The 19706-nt window shown below is 40.2% G+C and overlaps 1 protein-coding gene across 6 annotated transcripts; it reads right to left on the bottom strand.

The window, feature by feature from the left end:
- Nucleotides 1-42: 42 nt before the first annotated feature.
- On the bottom strand, nucleotides 43-18233 carry bmal2 (basic helix-loop-helix ARNT like 2). 6 transcript variants are annotated; one of them, XM_072385592.1, is made up of 18 exons: nucleotides 17963-18233; nucleotides 10097-10202; nucleotides 9127-9250; nucleotides 8975-9028; nucleotides 8738-8779; nucleotides 8400-8557; nucleotides 8057-8136; nucleotides 7537-7629; nucleotides 6869-6986; nucleotides 6646-6795; nucleotides 6249-6492; nucleotides 5817-5923; nucleotides 5371-5521; nucleotides 5177-5247; nucleotides 4663-4777; nucleotides 4389-4479; nucleotides 3371-3470; nucleotides 43-3232 (listed from the first exon to the last, which is right to left on the bottom strand). In XM_072385592.1, exons 3-18 carry the CDS (start codon nucleotides 9201-9203, stop codon nucleotides 3075-3077), a joined length of 1809 nt encoding a protein of 602 aa, XP_072241693.1. In that variant the 5' UTR covers nucleotides 9204-9250; nucleotides 10097-10202; nucleotides 17963-18233; the 3' UTR covers nucleotides 43-3074. The 6 variants fall into 6 exon arrangements, with proteins under 6 accessions (XP_072241693.1, XP_072241688.1, XP_072241689.1 ...); XM_072385587.1 differs by lacking the exon at nucleotides 10097-10202; XM_072385588.1 differs by lacking the exon at nucleotides 10097-10202 and having other exon boundaries at nucleotides 4663-4774.
- Between the last annotated feature and the right edge of the window lie 1473 nt (nucleotides 18234-19706).

The raw sequence follows: 19706 nt of genomic DNA, 5'->3' as shown, positions 1-19706 counted from the left end.
AAAGGGAATAACTACGTGCACTACAAGGCAAATGTAATCCTGTTGAGGTTTTGGTAAACTCATATTTATTAACACGACAGCCTGGGAGGACAGTCCAGTGATGCCGATCATATCAGAAATGATGAAACACAGAAATCAAGTGTTTCTTCCAATAACCTGTAATACTGGAAAAAAATGAACCTATTAAAAAGAAAGAGGTACAACAGAGGCAATATAATCTCAAAAGTTAAAGAAAATCCATCCTCTGATGCAGGACAGGCTTCCAGAGTCTACTGATTCAACTAAAGTTAAATGTAACTAGACACAGAGTCTGATGTGTAATCAACACAAAGTCCCCTTGGCTTTAAAAAATAAAATAAAATAAAAAGACTACAGTTTTATTTCAAATGGAGACAAAAGCATAAAATCTGTGACCTCTTGAAAAGGTCCATCACTCTGGCACCAACAAACAAGCTGATGTGGGAGCAGTATTTTAGCTTTTGGAGGAAATAACAGCCACAAAGGTGCAACAATGGAGGAAGAGCAGAAACAACAAGCACATACAAAATAGACATTTTGCCTTTAAAAAGGACCAGCCTGTGTCTATGGCACGGATCCGTAGCTCTGCATGTTTGGTTAGGTAGAGAGAACCAAAGCCAACGTGTATCGCCCATTTCATCTCTGAACAAGCATCCACTTCATTCACGAGGAGCATGGTGTGCCACGGTGCGTCAAGTTAATCCAATGATGCATTTCAGCCCTCCATTCGTGGGAGGCGGCCTCCTGGGGAAACACAGGTTCATTGTGTGTCCGAGCAGAAATGTCCAAAGGCACTTCGGACACAGGCAGGAGGGTCCTTGTGAGTTCAGCTGCTCCATCAACTGGCTCCTCACAATTCAAGCATTACAGAGAGAAGACAGTATTCTTCATGATTCACAACAGCCTTTTCTGTCCTTGAAAGACGAGTTCTTCTTGAAAAAACCCTTAACAGTCCTTGAGAAATCACTAAACTGTGTCCCACGATACCCAGACAAACTCTTAGACTGTTCCATAAAATGTTAAAAGGGTGAGTGGTTACTCATCACCGATGTAAAATACAGACACAGCCTTTATGACAAAAACTGGGGGTTTAAAACAAAACAAACCAAAAAAAAATAACAACACAGATTTTGCTTTCCATTACACTCCCTACCACAGTGTACAACACCTAAAAATACACTGGTAAATGTCCCACACACAACAGTCACTGGGATATAAAGTACGACTAAAATCAATGTGCCAAATGATCATTTTGCTGGATCAATCTATAGCTCTGCATTAATAAATTAGAATAGTTACATTTATAATTTGAAACGGGGGAAATGTACAAAGTGCTTAAAACTTATCCAAAAGCAAATAGCTTCTTTTTTTTCATTTTTCAAACTGAACCTGTGTGTAAAAACACAATTTCTATAATATCTGGCATCAATTTTCTGTAAGATCCACTACATGACAACACTTTGACATGCTTGAGTGACTCCATAAAAAAATAAAAATAAATCAGAGGCCGAGTGGCACTTTAACAGGCCGCTAACAAACGGATCATCATTAGAATGGCTATCAATACTTTTAGTTTTTAATAGGAAAAGCTAAAAAGTGCAATTCTAAATTAGGACAAGTCAAAACTCTACATGAGGTAAATGGCAACAGGATCCATAAAGTTCAGGAACTCAACATCTTATCAAACATTGGATCATAAGTCAGTAAAGGTTCTTATAAATTCAGGAGTCATGCACATGACCATTACACGTAGAGAAAAGGAAAGTAACATACCTTTAAATTCTGAATTTATGGAATGATAGTTCTGCATAGCACAGTCCCTTAATGACGACGCTGTGTCCCCAACAAGCTGTAAAACATGACCGTGTCTTTTGAAAGACCATCAGTGCAAAACAGTATATCAAAAAGAACAAAAAAAAGAAAAGCCAGCTAAAGCTATGGCTTACCTGCAAAGCTGACAGTGAGTGAGAACACAGATGCACAGGTGAACAAACACATACCAATGTACGGTATGTGGGGAAGTATGTAAAACATTAAACTGGATAACTTCCCGAGTTATCCATCAGATTCAAGTCAGCGTTAAACGTGTACTGATGTCACAGATGTGGTTTGCCGCTCCGCGTTGCTACCAAAGCTCACTTTCAGCACCTCTAAAGTGCCATTTCGCTTTTGTGTGAAGTTGTAATGTGTTGCTCACAAATCTGAGGAGTTAACGAATAGCTTAACCCTAAATCTATAAGGGCAAAAAAAAGCGACTTACATTTGAAGCTAGTGTTAAGAAAATCCTGGGCTTCATATGCAAACCATCCCTTTAAGACACATATGGCCTGAATACATGGTGTTTGCAGTCATACCAACTCAACACGTATACAGTATGTTTATGTCAGTGTACGAGAAGAGGTTACAAGACTGGTTCCACGAAAAATGTTCAGATACTGACAAGAGAAACTCTCCGAGCGCCACGCCAAAGTTGACTCTCAAAGTTAGAGGTTATGGAAGTGTGGTCTTGCCGTGGATGCCCACGGCTTGGATCCTGAGGGGTTACAGAGATGGGCCGGGCTGTCTTCCTCACATTTTAATTAATCATACTGTACAGAGTGAAATTAAAACCTTTTATCAACTCAGTGCAGTTTTTTTTGGGTTTTTTTGCAACGTCACTCCCAACCTTTATTCAAATGTAGTTTAAGGAGAAAAGTACAGGCAGGAATCCCCCATCATGATCATTTGGATTTGTGGGTTCTTGGATCTGGTGAGGCTGTCGGATCTGAGGAAAAGCAGTGAGGAACAGCGTTTCAGGGCAGACAGACTGCTGAAAGGCTTTAAAGGCACATCCTCCTTCTGGGGAGGAGAAGCAGGTGTCCCTTAATGTCATCAGTCCTGATCCTGTTCGAGCAGCCATCCACTACACAGCTTATGTTGTCTTATCTAATAAATAAAGAAAGTCTTTAAAGAAAAATGAATGCTGCTTCATGGACTTAGCATTTAGCAGTTCCTGCCACCATCAAAGTGGTGGAAAAAGTGTTTCCCAGCGGCCGTCATACATTGTAATGCAGATTCTATAAGGACCAATGCATCTCTTCAAAGTCAACGGCTTCTCCCAAGTTTGTGTCGGTCTCCAGGAGGCTCATGATTACGGCCATGGCTGCTTCATCATTGCTAAGACTACCGAGGCCTGGTCCAACGACACTGTCCAAATCCAGCTGGGAATTTTCCCCTGAGATGAAACACGAAAGAGAAAAACCAAGAGAAAACACAGGATGATGCATTCGAATGGGGAAGACGTAAAAATATGAATTAGTTACATATACGTTGATGTTTTTTTTTAGTTTTTTTTTTTTTTAAATGCTGGTACCCATAAGTGTTTCTCCTCCTGAGTATGAAGCTCCCTGGGGCTCACTCTCTGAGCTGGACTTTCCTGGAATCTCCATGTCAGATGTTTCTCCGTTTGGCACCTTCAGTCCAAAATAGGAGCAAAGTAGAGTGAAGCAACACGGCAATAATTTACTAATGAGGAGGGTGTAGATTAAAAACGTCCATTATTTGACTGCTAAAAAATGTTTTTTCCAGACACGCTTTAAGAAACTGAAAAGCAGTTTTCTGCTCCTATATTTGCCAAGTTATTAAACTAGCCTCGAATCCCATTCAGACAAGATTTGGAAGAGTTCCGGATCATTTGTTAAGCACCGTGAATGCAAATGTGTTCTCATCTTGATGCATGGTATGAACAGAGCTTTAATCTTCGGCACACTCAACAAACAAAAGTGCATTTTGTAAAAATCACATTCAGCTTTGCTTAGATATGCTAATTTAGACACAAGCATCTGGTCCACTGATAAGAAAATACTTCACACTTTCATCACAGTTGCCATGACAGAGAAGCAAATTCCAGTGATCTCCACCATGAAACGGGAAGAAGTAACTAAAATGTCTGTTGACCAGTTTGTCCCTCTGCCTTCATGCTCGTTATAAATCCCAGCATGAACGCATCTACATGCCAGCAGTTAGAACCGGGCTTATATCATAAACAGAAAAAAGCTGAGAAATGCACATGTTGAGTTTTACACGTGGTGATCTGCAGCATGACTTAATTAGTGGGTGTTCTCCAATATAAAGACACAGGAAATGTTACTCATGAACAAAATCTGATAAGAGTCTCATGTGCATCTTGATGCAAAATGCTATGAACAATGTATCGGCTTCAAAACCAAAAACAGGCCACTAACAGTACGTAGTAAATACAAGTAAATAAAAGGGTCACTGTCAAGGAAAACTACATACAAGTGAGAGCATATTGTCCATGTTATTAATGTGGACTGGGCACCTAAATCCATTTTTGTGGAGTGTAAACTGGCACATATAGAAGGACTTACGTTGTTGCTGATTTGACTGAGAGTTAGTGGGGACTTCTCCTGTGGGAGACTGAAGGGGCTGACGTTACCGCTGGAAGGTGAAGAGTTCACCCTAAAGAAATCAACATAATCAAACTTTACACTGCATCGAGCTGCATCTACGAGTGATGAACAAAACACGTTAAATACAGCTGGAAAAACACAGCATGTAATCATGTAGACGGACTAAAAAGAAGAAGATGTCATATTCATGACAGCCATGTTTGTTATAAGCTGTGCTGTTCTGCTTCCTGACCTGTTGAGATCCAGCAGCTCATTGGCAATCTGGGTCCCTATGCTTCCAGCAAATATCATAGCTCCAGGTGTGGTGGAGATGCCTGGTATAATTGGAGGTGACTTCTTGCAATCTTCTGAAAGAAAAATAAAAGTCACATATTTTATGGAAAAGCATACCATTATCTCACAAGCTGCATCTTTAGTCATAAGCTCAAGTTATTTTGACACCAATAGTATCATCCTTGTGCTGTCTGTAGTGATGTGATAAACCTATGACGCACTGCAGGAAATGATGAAAGGCAAAACCAGGAACTGCAAAGTTATGGGCAGCGCTGTTACTTATACAGTGTATCCATTCATTGCACATCTTTCTGTTAGTGCGACTGACTGGAGGCCAGACGGCTGTGGTGATAAAAGAGAAGAGTTGCTCATTCAGACATAACACAAACGGCCTCAGCTGCAGTCAAACTGATGTCTGAAAAGCACTCGTGTCGTCTTCAGTTACTTAAAACATTTCCTTCCTATCTGCTCACCTTCAGAAGTCTTGGAATTACTTGACTGTTCAGACTTATTTCCTGACCGTCCTGATCGACTGTGATCGAACCTTTTCATGGGAGGAGAACACATTTAAAGCTCTGATTAATGTATATCCTTTATTTGTGATTATGATCTGCACAAACATACATATATTTAGTTAAGAAACAAAGAGATTTAAGCATATACTCACGATATGACTGTGTTAGTTGACACTATGTATTCTACGTCTTTGGTCCAGGGATTTACAAAACTAAACCACTGACTTTGCAGAGTGACAAAAGAACCGTATTTTGTTTTGAACTTGTAGCAGTTCGTCTCGATTTTGTCTTTACTCCGCAGGACTGTGAGAGGGAAAAAAGAGGTTAGAGGAAGCACAGAAAAATAAAACACTTAAGGAGAAGTGCACGGGAAGCCATTACAGTAGAGCAATATTCTAAGCTATTTGAGCAAATTAAACAAAAAGAGCACTACATAACATCCGTTATAGGCGTTTTATCTGCACTTCAACAACGGATAATTACCACGCATTATTAAAAACATAAAGGCATCCTCGTGGTTGAGGCTGTAAAATGCTTTGAATGAATCACAGATAATTAGAGAAAATCTAATTGAAAATTCATAAAAACATGTTTTTACCTTTTCGATGGCTCTCTGCTAAATGTGGCAAATCATCTTGATGGAAGTACTCATAGCATGAAGTCCCAAGCAACTCTTGGGGAAGATAACCAAGAATGGTCGTCGCTCTGCGGAGAAAAAAAACCCAAAACAAATTAGGTTTAACGTGGAATATTCTTATGGCGTATTTTTCTCTTTATCAGAGTCCAAAATGCTAATTAAATCCACAATTATATAAATCAAGACCATAAGGAAAACAGCTTTCCTGCCTTTATTCTAAAAAGGGAAGTTTTATAAAGCCTTAAATGTATCTAAGAACATAATGTTAGCAGGCTGTAAACTGAACTCTTGGCAAAATTAAACTCATGATGACTTTCAAAGCTAAACCAACTACCACACTTCGAATGACAAACATCAACCCTCTGCCACCCTGTAACTGAAGCTCAAAGCTACCTTTGATCAACAAAGGTGAATTTGCCATCCATGGCGTAGCGTGTGATGAACTCTGGGGGTTTAACTCGGACTTCTCCGTTGACCTGGGGAGATAAGTGGGAGTGGACGCGTCCCACCGCCACCAGGCAGCTGAAGTGGGAGCTATCCTGCTTGTCCACCTCGCCCTCCCCCTCAGCTCCCATCTGACTGGTAGGCCAGCTGCGCATGTAGCCTGTACAATGCACTGTGCAGTACTTCTGGGACTCTAATCAAAAGCAGACACCAATCACATGCGTTTCATATCGCATGTGTGCACAACCGAAATGAAAATGATTTGCTCATTTAAGTAGTTTTCATTTAGAAAACGCACAAAAAGCAACTCACTGTGTAGTTCGTAGTGTAGCTGTGTCAATCCTACCTTTCTTTTTGGAGGCGTTGGCCTGGGATTCCTTCTGTTCCACTTTGACAGATATTTTGTTGTACTTCATGCGGCAGAAGAAGGAGCGGCGCGCACCTGAACACAACCGAGTTGCACCGACTGGAAGGTCAGCCTGGACCTGCAGACCAGCTGAAAACACAAAGAGTTAAATGGACTCACACACACACTGACACATTCGCAAAGACAAAAATAAATGCTTTACTTTTAGCATCGATTAGCCGTTCACGAGGGTGTAATTCAGAAGCCGACAGCTGCTCCTTTACTTTTCCCATATCCTTGGGGTGAATGTAATCAAACAGGCTCTGTCCAATCAGCTCCGCCTAGAGAAAAACAAACAGCTCATCAAGCCGACATACACAGCGCTCCTCAGCGGATAAAAATACGTGTTCAAACCATCTAGGCAAGTCTTGCTAACAACAAATCTAAAGAAATATATACATTTGGGACTGCTGCCCTGGAGCACACCAGACGCTCTGTGGAGAAAAACTGAGTAGCGTTCAGACTATAGGAACGGTTTATTGATGTGTTTTTCCTACAGTGATAAAAAAATTAATAAAATATGGTACATTTACATTTCCCTGTGCTCAAACTGCCAATAAACATGTACCCGTACATTAAAGCAGTCATATGTGTCTACAGCAAGTATATCTACAATGCAAAATACATCAATTGTGAATCATAAATGTTCATAAAGGAAAACAAAAACGTGCTCACAATGCTGAACACATCCCTGTAGAGCCACATAACGCCTTGTGGTTTCCAGCCTATTGATGACATTCGTGCCAAAGTAACACAACCCATCTGGTGTGTCCAGGGTTTTCACATGAACAAACACGCACCCGATTCAGTGACAAATGTGAAAAATGTTACCCGACTATAATTTAATATCTTCGTGACGGACTCTGAGACAAAAACTATTTTCCCACGATCACAGCCCACTACAAACAGGAACCCATCCGCAGCCTGCACAACAAAGAAACATAAGGAAAGCCAATGTGATGACAGGTTTACGACAAAAGCGACTGTATGTGTGTGAACATACATATAATATATATATCTTACTGAATCAAGTGCATAATTATACAACTACTATGACTCAATGGCTTACTCTGTGATATATCAGCTAATGCTATGACTAAAAGGGATTCTTAAAGCTTGCTTTAATCTTTAATTTTTTTTTATTAAAAAAAAAAAAAAAAAAAAAGGTAAAAACACAAAAATGTATAAAAACATAAGAATGAAAAGTTTTCCTCAGAACTGCTGATCTCTGTGATATGACCTTACTGAAAAAATGAATATTATACACAGTAAGCATGACAGTCTCTCTGACATAAGCATAGACTTTATAACAAGAGGATTCAGCTGATAACTTTGTCACTCAAACGTTTACCTTGAGGACAAGGTGTTTAAGCTCGTCATCAGGAAGGAAAGATGGTTTGTAGCTTGCTTCAGAAAAGGAGCTTGCTGAACCTGAATATGCAGACGGCGGTAGTTTAGACAGATATCTGTGGCTCTAAAAACGATTAGTGTGCATAGAGTTCAAAATCCATCTTCTTCTCAAAGCTTCACTCGTTGATTATATTGGTAATAACAAGTCATTAAGCTGACGGCTGAAACAATTATAATGAAAAATCAGATTAAACCGTTGACTTAAGAATAGAATTAATAACATCAAAGCCTACATAATCTTCCCTGCCAAGAGTAATAAAGTCATAACGTCATGGGCTTGGTACCTTTGAGAGATTTGAGGTGCTGCACCGCCATTCTGAGTACAGTGAGTTTGTCCAGCTTACGAGACACGGGGTTACATGTAGGGATCATGGCTGAGAGCTTGTCAATGAGATTGTTCATTTTGTCCCGTCGTCTCTTTTCTATTTGGCTATGCGGTTCCCTGAGGAGACAAGAATAAAGAATTAAAGCCTGCAAGGAATCTATGCAGCTCTTTTGTGAAATGTGGCATGTTTAAAAACACGGAGCTTTAACACTAGGATTTCAAGATGAATGATTATGGTACGGGGGGGTGGCATAATTTATGTTTTATAAATTTAAGTGCTGGAAAAATGGGATCTACCTGAAGCATTTAATTTTAACATGTTGGTCCTCTCCATCTGACCTGTGGAGAGGAAAAAGTAAATTCATGATTCAGATGTGCAGAGGCTGGTTTAGTTTTACCTCTGTACCATGAAGATAAATTGATGCTCCAAACTACTGATGTAACAAAATGAGCCGTTTTGTGGTTTGGCCGTTTCACAGAACTAGTTTTTGAGAAGAAAATGTGAAAACTTTAAATCTGACAAGCACACAGCACCTGTCTTGGTCATCTTCCATATCTGCATCATTGATCGAAGCTGATTTTGAATCCCTAAGAAGAAAATTAAATCAATATAAACTAGTATTAATTTGCGTCTCCGGATTGGGTTTTCACCAGGGCAAATTAACGCAAATAAGAGTTATACTCACTGGTTGTCTGTGCTGCCCTTACGCTTCCTGGGCATCTCCATGTTCAAGGACATAGAAGCTGCTGAGGAGACGGTCATCAGGCTGGGCAGAGAGCTGCTTTGTTCTTCTTCAACCAGCACATCATCTGAAATGGATGAAATTTACTATAAACCACAGCTGGTCATAAACACTGGGACTTGTTCTAATTTGCAATTATGATTACATGCCAGACACGGCATTTTCAAACTGTAAATCAGATAACTATCATATAACTGATAAATGCTGCTGGAAGGGAACGCAATTTTCTTGTAAGGTAACCCCTGAGCACTAGTTTCTAGATTGGGTCTGTTAACACTTCCCAAAAACCTCTTCACACCCAGCCTAACCAATGCCAAGAAATGTGTTGAGAAGGTGGCAGCAGAGGATTTGATCTGATCATGCAACGTAATGAAGAGCTGCACGAAAAAGCTTTTCAACGTTGCGATTCTGAGGCGAACGTCTGCAACAGTCACAGTGCAGGACTTGCAAAGGGGAATTAACTCGTTCTACATTGATTTTGCAGCATGATGAACTCATTCAGTTGTTACTGACACGACAAATCCAAAGAAAAGGTTTTAAACTTTATCTGTCAAACACAGAATATGATTTGCCAGATTCAGGATTTAAAAAAAAGAAATGCAAATGTAGACCAGACTTAGCTCTCCATCAGTGGTTTTCAGATGTACATTTTAATGTGGCACAAAGGAAAAAGTGGACTGAAATTATTAAAAAAAATAAAAATCAAAAAGGAAAAAACAAAACAAACATTTCTCTGGTTTGCAAAGAGTTTATATTCTTGCTTGAGGTAGTTTCAGCCTGTTTAAAGGAAAAAGGTGATTGGGTTCTGTCAGAGGGGAAATGTTACAGCGGGTCACAGAGCTATCATCCGTTTCTGTTTGAGAGTGGGGGAAATCTCAGTGTCTGAGTTCAGCACTGGAGAGAAGGCGGGCACCTGTTCTGCTGTATGTGGGGTTGAAAACGTCTGATCCTTGTCACGCTACAGCCAGCAGCGATCCACTGCTGTGATTGGATGGGTCTGCATTCATCAGATCAGCGGACTGTGATGGGGTCAGAAGGTTCTGATCAGCAAAAACTGCAGACTTGAAAGAATATATAAACATTTCCAGCTGAGAAAAGAAAATCCCCGAAGACTTCTCTTCATCAATTTCATCTATGGCCAAGACCTGTTCCGTTTGGGTCTTTTCCCAGTTCGTTGCGGCCACTTCTCACATGGTCTACACAGCCGATTACTGAAGACACCACAAAGCTCGCTTACTTCACTGTGAAGCAGAGAATGGAAACGACCCTGACCTGCATTTACAAGATAGTTGGAAAATTTTACCACAAATTCATTTCACTGGTTGATGGAAAGCAAGCTAACTTGTTCATCTGAACTTCCTGGATGGTTATCAGAGTTTTACTCACTCCCAAAACAAATGTGAACCCGACAAGTTTCCGTCAACTGGATCGAAGCATATAAACTATTGTGTGTCACCAGAGGGAAGCGATATAGGCTATGTTAGTAGTGGTTGTAATTCAGTAGAAGAAGTAATTCTCCTAACTGGGGTCTGCCCATTTTACCATTTCCCTTCACCTTTTCTTATCCACACCGGGTGCATCACTTCAGCTTTCTTCCCCTCCGATTAAACAGGACATTTAGGAAGGTTCCGAGATGAGCCCTGAAATAGCCTTGCCCCTGAACAAGGGAATAATCGTGTTGGTTGCTCCATTCGGGGAAAGGAGGAGCTTCCTCTGCTATGTTTGTGTTTAAGCTAAATGTAAAACTGAAGTCATAAATAAGAGTTTTTTTTCCAGCTGAAAGACTTCCATAAAAAAAAAAAATAATAACATCCCCATCAGTCTAGAATGATCCATTCTTTCCAAATATGATCAATTAAGTCTTTTTTTCTTTTCCTTTTAAATCTGCACAGCCCTTTCCACACGTGACAAACAGAACATTAATGGCTTCATCACTTTGTTAAAGCGACGCCATTCAGACATGAGTCACTTTCCATTAATATTTCCTTTAAAAGGGTTTGATTGAGACGTGCCTATGAAAGGGACGGAAAGAAACAGTCTACGTGCAATATTTGGCATTTGTGAGTGCTCAAAGTGCGGTATAATAGTCCTGACAGAGTCACAGTTTTATGGCACCGTGTCATGTTGTCATGACGATTTATCTGCAGTGTGAAACATGACGACAGAGGATGGAAGCAGCTGGAAATATCACTTTTCTAGATGTAACTGAGCAGTCGGTGTAGTTGTATTCAACAGAAGGAAAATTTGGTGTTTGTTTCACCACAAATTAGTTAAATTACTTTTTGTTTTTCATTAAGAATTCAGGTCAAGCCAGCGGACACGGAGCGCGGTGTTCAACAAAACGGAGGTGGACGGAGAGCAGAAGCCTTAACTGCAGTTCGAACACTTCTCTCTTCTTCATCTTCTCTGAACAGCTGACCATATGTTAAACTAATGTGGGTGTGTGTTCGTAATTAACACATGACACAGACACGTTCAGTTCCCACCACTTTAATGGAAACAAGTACATTAAAAACATTGAAATGTCAGCATTTTACACCATCATGTTGCCTTGGTTAAAATCTTTGTACGGACCCTGAAGGCCAAAGATGCGACACGAACATCCGTTCTGTTGTCAGTGTGTACAGCTGTTATTAGTAGCTGTATGTCCACTAAATTCACTTAACACCATTAATATTTGGAGTGAGGTCCTTCTTCAAAAGGTCAATTTGCTGGCATGTGATTAGAAGGTCAACGGCTTAGGTCTGAGAAACATGAAGCGAGTTCTTCAAAAAGTGAGCCAAACACACTTTCACGTCTAAGTAATCTTTTAAATCACTTAAACCTTGGTGCATTTCATACAATAAATAATGACTAAACCTTGAAATGTACAGCTGTAGCAGAGAATCTGACTTATGTTGTAGCCAGAGATGTTTAGAGCGATAGCTCTAATCCCTGAGTGATTATATTGCCATCTTTCCTTCTTCAAAACACAAAGGACTGAATTTGCATAACATTACCAAGTCAGCCACATGAGAAGCTTAGCGATGGCTAAAACGTAGCTGCCCTGACTTGACTTGTGGAAACTTCCACCTCTGTACATTTTCTTGAAAAGGTTAGATCGACACTATTTTTCAGCATTATTGAAACAGTAAATAAGTCTCTATGATATGAAGATAAATATAGCAGCATGAAAGTGGCCTTATTGGAAGTAAAGTCACTCTCCCTCTTTGTGTTGAAATCAGAGCCTCCCAGTTAACCAAGCTTTTGTTGCCAACGTGTTTATAATTCAACTGGGATTCTGTCGAAAATGGTCTTATTTTTGTTTAAAGCAGACCAGAGTCCTGGCCATAAGACCAGAGCAGGTGATTTTACTCAATGAGCGTTAATCACCTGCTGTCAACTCAGCTGGAAGGAAAACGGCCAGAACCCTGGATAAAGTAATCTTTTCAGCCTAATCCACACCAAGGATGTAACAAAAGGTCTGGTTAACAGCTCTGATTGGATTGAACAACAAAAAGTAAATAAGGGGAAGTCCAAGGAGCTCAACTCAGACCCAAGAAAGATGCAGATAGATTCCCACCCGTCAGGAATGTCTCCTCAGTAGACTTATTAAACCACACCTGTTAGCTGTGATGAACGGTCTAACTGCTCTGATTAGTATTTCTGGTCCAGGAACAAGCCCTGGCCTATTTGTATTTCTTTAAGTCAAACACAATTGTTTAAGGCAGACCACAGCCCAGAATGCAAATCATGACGACTATGAGGTATGGCCTATGCTCCAGTCAGTGTAAACCAGGATGGCAGCTACAAACAGGAGAGTTTTGGGGGATATAATGTGGCATTTAGCTTTGAAAAAAGGACATGTGACATAGGTCATATGATATCGATGTACTGATACTGGCACAAACTTCAAATCTACCCACATTTGGCATTCAGCAAATATTTGTTTTGTTTTTTTACCCACAGTACATTAGACATAGTAAATGAATTAATGAAATAGGAGGACTTCCTCAGAGTAGCCTTAAAACATGTGATACAGATGAATTTGGACAGAATTGTGTGTTCCAGCCGGCTAATGACCCTCAAAGCTGGTTGCATACTGCAGGCCAACATTAAAACCAGAGTAAAACTAATTTAGGAGGTTTGCATGGAAATGCATGACACGTGATGGAAAATATCCTCTTTAAACAAAAGCCTGAGAACTATGTTGTACGGACATGCAGAGTTAGGCTGTGAAACAGCTTTTCTGTTCAGGATTTTTAGGGCGGGGTTTCCATGATGAGCACACAACCTTCGTGACCCTGAACACAATGACGCAGGTGTAGACAATGGGTGGGCCGAACCCCCCCAAACCACCTGAAAGGTCACAGGCTACAAACAACCCTCAGTGAATGTATGGCACAACCCGAATGCCAGTGTGGAATATGTGCATGTTTTTACCTCTAAAGCCTGACGCAACACGAGCGTTGCACCAACAATTTCCAGACAAGCGATCAATTGGAAGAAAAAAAAAAAAAAGATATGGAGAAACGTGTGCAAATCCAATGAGCTGTTTAAAACAAAAGTTAAGGTTTAATTGCTGAATTTACTTTTGTGTTTCTAGTTTATTCTATAGCTGAGAAATATAAGGTTTTAGTTGACAGTGAAGACATTTTCAAACCAAGTCTTTGGACTGAATGGATTATTAGAGATCACAGAAACCTCAAATTGCAGATGGAGCCATTTAGAGACTCTATAAGATAGTGCTGCCCTGCTCTCTCCATTTCAACAGCCTGTTATCTATTCTGGAATGACATCAGCTGTAAGGACCGTGACTGATTAGTCATGGTCGAGGCACGTTCGAGCGTGTCAGAAAGAAACACATATCCCAACAGGAAGAAAAACTCAAGAGAATGCCTAAGATCTATGACATCTATTTTTATCTGACTTCTATTGACCATGTGACCCAAATAGCCATTAACAGATCAGCTGTGACCTGGCTTTAAATCCTGCTCTCCCTGCCAGGTTCTGCTAAACTACAGAAGGCAAGTGGTTGACGAGACATCGGGCCATATGTACATCCTTCTAAAAACTCCTACAATCTGTCACTCAGGCTCACGTGTTCACTTCCAAGCTCATTCACTCCAAGCCTGAATGAGCATCTGCTGCTGGATTTGAATAACCTCTGACCATACATATCCGACTCACGCTACTGGCCAGTAATAGCATCATGTGAAATCCCCAGTTGATAAAAGTGCAAGTTATATTGTAAACTATGTAAAGCTAAATAAATGTTAACAAAAATAGAATGCAATGCAAAACCAATAAACCAATTTCTCATATGGGGCTAAAAAAAAAAAAAAAAGCAAAATTATCATGATTTGGTATTTAAAAAAAAAAAAAAACACCTTAGAGAGACAGATTCTCTCAGATGTACAGCTGGAACAATAATCTGCAAAAATATGTCCACAAATTGTGGGGAAATTTCAGAATAATGTTTCACAACATCAAATTGAAAGACTTTAAATATTCCATCATCTATAGTACTTACAAACATAAATAAATTCAGAGAATCTGAAAGGGAGACGTCAACATTCAGCCTCAGTTGTCTGTGATATTCAGGCCCAAAAAGCAGCACTGCATTAAAAAGAAAAAAAAAAGGAAAGATTCTGTCACTGAAATCACTGCATGGGCTCAGGACCACTTCTCAACACTCAACCACAAATCATTGCCTGGAAACAGGTCCGCCCTGCCATCCACAAATGCAGGTTAGAGCTCTGTTGTGCAAAGACGCCATTTGTGAGCATGATCCCCAACCACGGCCATCTTTTCTGAGCCACAGCTCATTCAACAAAGACCTGTTTACAGTCAGAAAAATCTGATCTTTACCACTGGATCTTCCAGATCAAAGAGAAGAGGGACTTTTTGGTTTGCCATATCATATCAGCAGTTCAAAAGGCTGAATCTGATGATATCGTGGTGCATTTGTGCCTATGGAGATGACAACTTGCACATCTGGAAAGGTGCCATCAATGCTCAGAGGTTTTAGAGCAACATGCCCCCATTCAGACTACTTCTTTTTGCATATTTCAGCAAGACAATGCTAAACATCACACTGGATTTGTTACAACAGCATGGCTTCCAAGAAGAAGAGCCTGGTGGATGGACTGGCTCACCTAAAGTCCAGATTTCACATCAGTTGAAAACTTTTGGTGCATCATGAAAGGCAAATTACAAAATGAGGAGACCAAGAACTTTTGAGCTGTTGGAACTCTTTATTAGACAATAGTTGGACAGCTTTACTCTCCCAAAGGTCCAGCAACTGGTCTCCTCAGTTTTCAGGTGTTTACAGACTCTTGTTAAAGGAAGGGGGGGTGAAACTCAGTGGTAAACATGGACCTATTCCAACGTTTTTTTTTTTTTTTAGATGTGTTGCTGCCATAAAATTCAAGATATAAATATTTTTCATGCGATAATGAAATGTGTCACTTTCAACATTTGATACCTCTTCTATATTCTATGTGACTGGCAAATAATTGTTTTTGTAAATGCAACTCTAACCCTTTTTACACTTTACACAGCATCCCACCTTTTGCGGAATTGCGACAAACACAGACGTCCACGACAAAAGAAGAGTTGGCAAACTGTATGACCAAACTAGGTCACGAGCTACTCTGCATTCATAAAATAATCATTAACATACACCTAGGATCTGCCCAGTAAATCCACATTCTTCAATTGTTACCATCTATTCACTTCGACAACGCTCAACTCGCCCTCAAACATTTATGCGATTATGTGACAGAGCAGCATGCATCACGATTGTCAGGTCATACTGTATTATTCACAGAAATAAAGGCCTGAAATGCTTTTAAAGTATTCTGTTTACCAGACACACTATTGATTTGGGGATTATATTCGTTGTCATTAAAAAACTGCACACTTTATCACATAAGTTTAACATGCACCATAGCTGAAATCAAAGTGAGGACTCAGCTCCGTAGAGCCAGAGCTATCACTTGTTTTTATTCCACACATTCTTCCTCTTTGTCAATACCCATAATTCAACTTAAGCACCAACAGCCCAGGGAGACTGTGGTGTAATGCAATACTAGAAGGTAATACAGCCCCATGTTGCAAGCCTCAGACGGGTGATGATTTAAGAGACATAACCTTTACATGTACAAACCTTCGTACCAAGAATATCTCACTGAATACACAGAATGCTTTTATTTAACAGTCAATGACGTTTTTCAGCATCTTAGGGCACAGAAATCTAAACGTTGGTAGAAGTGTGGTTTAACAAAAAGCCTTCAGTGGCTTTGTTATGGAGGTTCCCACTGACTTCCGCTTTATTTTCACTCTTCCATTTTTACTGCAACGTTTTAGTTCTACCTGCATGTTTAATCCGTGCGCATACCCAACTTTTATTGTTGCGTCAGACTGTTTATGTACTACCTGTAATGTATAAGCTGCCATCGTGCTGTACTTGTTCACCGTAAATAAGAGGCGGTTGTTAAGAAAGATTTTTGAACATGTGTTCGACTGTTCTTTCAACCTTTCATGTCTATTTTTAGCCTCTTATCTATTTCCTCTCAGGGATTTGTGTTTTGTCAAGCTACCATTGCAAAAGGTAATTTGTTCTTCATGATCTGCAGAGACGGGGATAAGACTAAAAGCTAGGTTTATATATGCGTTACCAAACTGGAGATTTCTGACTTAGAGAAAAAGAATATGGCCTTAACATGCAATACACAGATTGTTAAACTACTATATGCCTATATATGTGGGAAGTTCTTTGTTACAGGCTTTCTAAAACATCGTGTTTAAATATACAAATGATACAATATTTGATTAAATATGCAATGATCATCATAACTGTGTAATTTATTAAATGCATGGACAACTAGGATGTGCATATCTTGAAATTTTTCTTCTCAAATGTACCAGTACTTGCAGGAAAAACATGTTTTTTTTACACTTATATGTCGCCTTCATAAAAAGTCATTTCTTGACTAAGGTCCTCATTCTCTAGACTTGAACAGACACTTTGGATTTGAGCCATTAGGTTTCGAAATAACAAAAGGGCGCTTTTTCTTTTGCCGTGTGACTCCCGTTTTTACTTGGAATTAAATGGATCTTTAAATTGGTTCTGCGTCCATTCAAAGGACGGCTGAGTTTGATGTACAGATAGATTCACTGTGGCTAACTTACAGCTAACGTTTGAAGAGTAAACGGCTGAGCTTATTCAACCGTTGGTGCACGCGAACATATTAAAGCCCGAACAGCAGCGACCATTAACCCCAGTTTAACACCACTGATATATCAAAACAAAGCGCCATGAATATCACGGGTAACAAACTGTCCTGGGCTTCAGCACAACAGCAAATAGACTCATTTTCGGGGGACGTATTTCCCCGACAAACAGGCCTTACTGTCACCGCTAAGCTAGCGTTCATATGGTTTAGTCGTATGGATTAACATTAACAGCTTTAAATATATAGTTAAACTATTTCAAAAAATGTGATTCTGAATGACAAGCAATATCCAACACAGAAGTTTACGTTGCAAAACGTTGGCGGTGGACAAACAACGTCGTGCAATGTTACATAAATGTCGTAGCGTTAGAGGGCGAGCTTGCTCTACTGATCTACTGACCTAGTTTTGGAATAGCGCAAAGTTACAGTGAACCGGGCAAGAAACAGCCGATAAACACCGCTGCACTTCCCTCTTTGTCCATAAATGTCTACGCTTAATAGGCCCACTGTCTCAATATGCGAACATTTAAGGTTGTTAAAACAACTGTAGTGTTGATTACCTGCCGGTTCGCTTCCCACTCTGTCACCGCCGCCAGCCGCTGTATTCTTCGCCGACATGGCTGGAGCCGGAGCCGGTGCGTTGGGGCCCAGGACTCCAATACATGGATGAGGGAGTGGACTTCTACCAGATATGTGACAGGCTGTGAGGGAGCCTTTAAATGTTGTGAAACCGTTTATCTGTAAATCTGCAGGCCAAAAATGAAGGGGAGAGCAAAGAAACGTGCCGAGATACCGGCGTGCGGTGCAGTGAGGACAGTGTGGAGAAGTGGTTGGTGGTGGGGGGGGGGGGGACGCGGAAGACAGAGGACAGTCTCCTCCTACCGGCCCACCGGAGTCACCGCTGCTGTCTCTCGGTGCTCCCGCTCCCCTGATGTCAGTCGGAAAAGCTGCTGTTTAAATGCCCGACATTGTGGGCACTGCACACGTTTGGTATTTTGAAGCTGCCAAGAGCGTTGCTGTCATTACAAAACTACAAGTCAGTCAAGAATAAGGTGGCATCAGAGAGAAATAAATGCGTTGAAAGGGTGTCGGTGCGGATGAGAGAAACTTTAAAAACGACTGGTTATTTCTGACTCTTTGTGTATCTCATTTTGAAGACTTCCTTTCCATCATAAAATGGAAGGATTCGCCTCATTAAAGTGAAAAATGTCAAAACTGTCAAATTCAGTCAAAACTTGCACAATGTTCGAAAACTAAAAAGGTTATTTCGGGAAAGTTATTTTCAACAAGGAACATACCACACTATTTTGTATAAGCAGACTGAAAGTGTAATATACCTTTCATCCCATCTACTACACACTTGGCATGAATATAGAGATTTGGGGAAATGCATTTAATCTACCATAACCTTTAAAATCGGGTGAATAAATTATAATAAGACATAATTGAAAAAATATGTAAATGAATCATCAGATCGATGTTAGCACATGCCTGTGATCAAATGGCAGGCTTAGCAGTATACTGTGATATTAAGTAGAACATTTTAACAGTGCACCATGGAAATATTAACATTTAAAACACATTGATTAAGATGAATATTCAAAACCCGCACTAATTTCCAAATCTCCCGGAGCAATGCTCGAACTAAAACTGAACATAGAAAACATATCACATGCTCAAAAAAGTTGGGACAGGGCAACACAAAGCTGCAAAAATGAAGGAGCATGTTGCAGCTAACTGGGTTAAAATAGAACAGGCCAATAACACGACATGGGTATAAAAAGAACACCTCAGAGAGGATGTCTCTCTCAAAAGTAAAAAGATGGGCAGAAGCTCAACAATCTGCAACAAAAAAAAACTGCCTGTAATTTCTGGGGATGGTTCAGAATAATGTTCCTCAACATGGACCTGAAAGACTGAAAGAATATTCCATCATCTTAAATACAAACTACCATCAAAAGATTTAGGAATCTGGAGACATCTCCGTGTACAAGGGATGCACCGATACTCACTACTGGAGGCCCTCTAGTGGCACTGCATTAAAAGCAGACATGTTTCTAACATGGAGATCTCTGCATGGGCTCAGGAACACTTCCAGAAATCCCTGTCTCTAAGCACAGTTTGCTGTGCCGCGCACATGCAGGTTAAAGCTCTGTCATGCAGAGAACAAACCATATGTGAACATGATCCACAAACACGGCCATTTTCTCTGGGCCAAAGCTCGTTTAAAATGGATAAAGTAGACAACTGCTCTGTGGTCAAACTAATAAAAACCTTATTTTCCTTTTAGAAATCATGAATGCC

Source organism: Leuresthes tenuis, unplaced genomic scaffold (genome assembly GCF_036924035.1).
Source record: "Leuresthes tenuis unplaced genomic scaffold, fLeuTen1.0.hap1 SCAF_5, whole genome shotgun sequence".
Classification (NCBI taxonomy): Eukaryota; Metazoa; Chordata; class Actinopteri; order Atheriniformes; family Atherinopsidae; genus Leuresthes; species Leuresthes tenuis.
The sequence above is the reverse complement of the archived record's forward strand: the minus strand, read 5'-3'. Positions and strand labels throughout refer to the sequence as shown.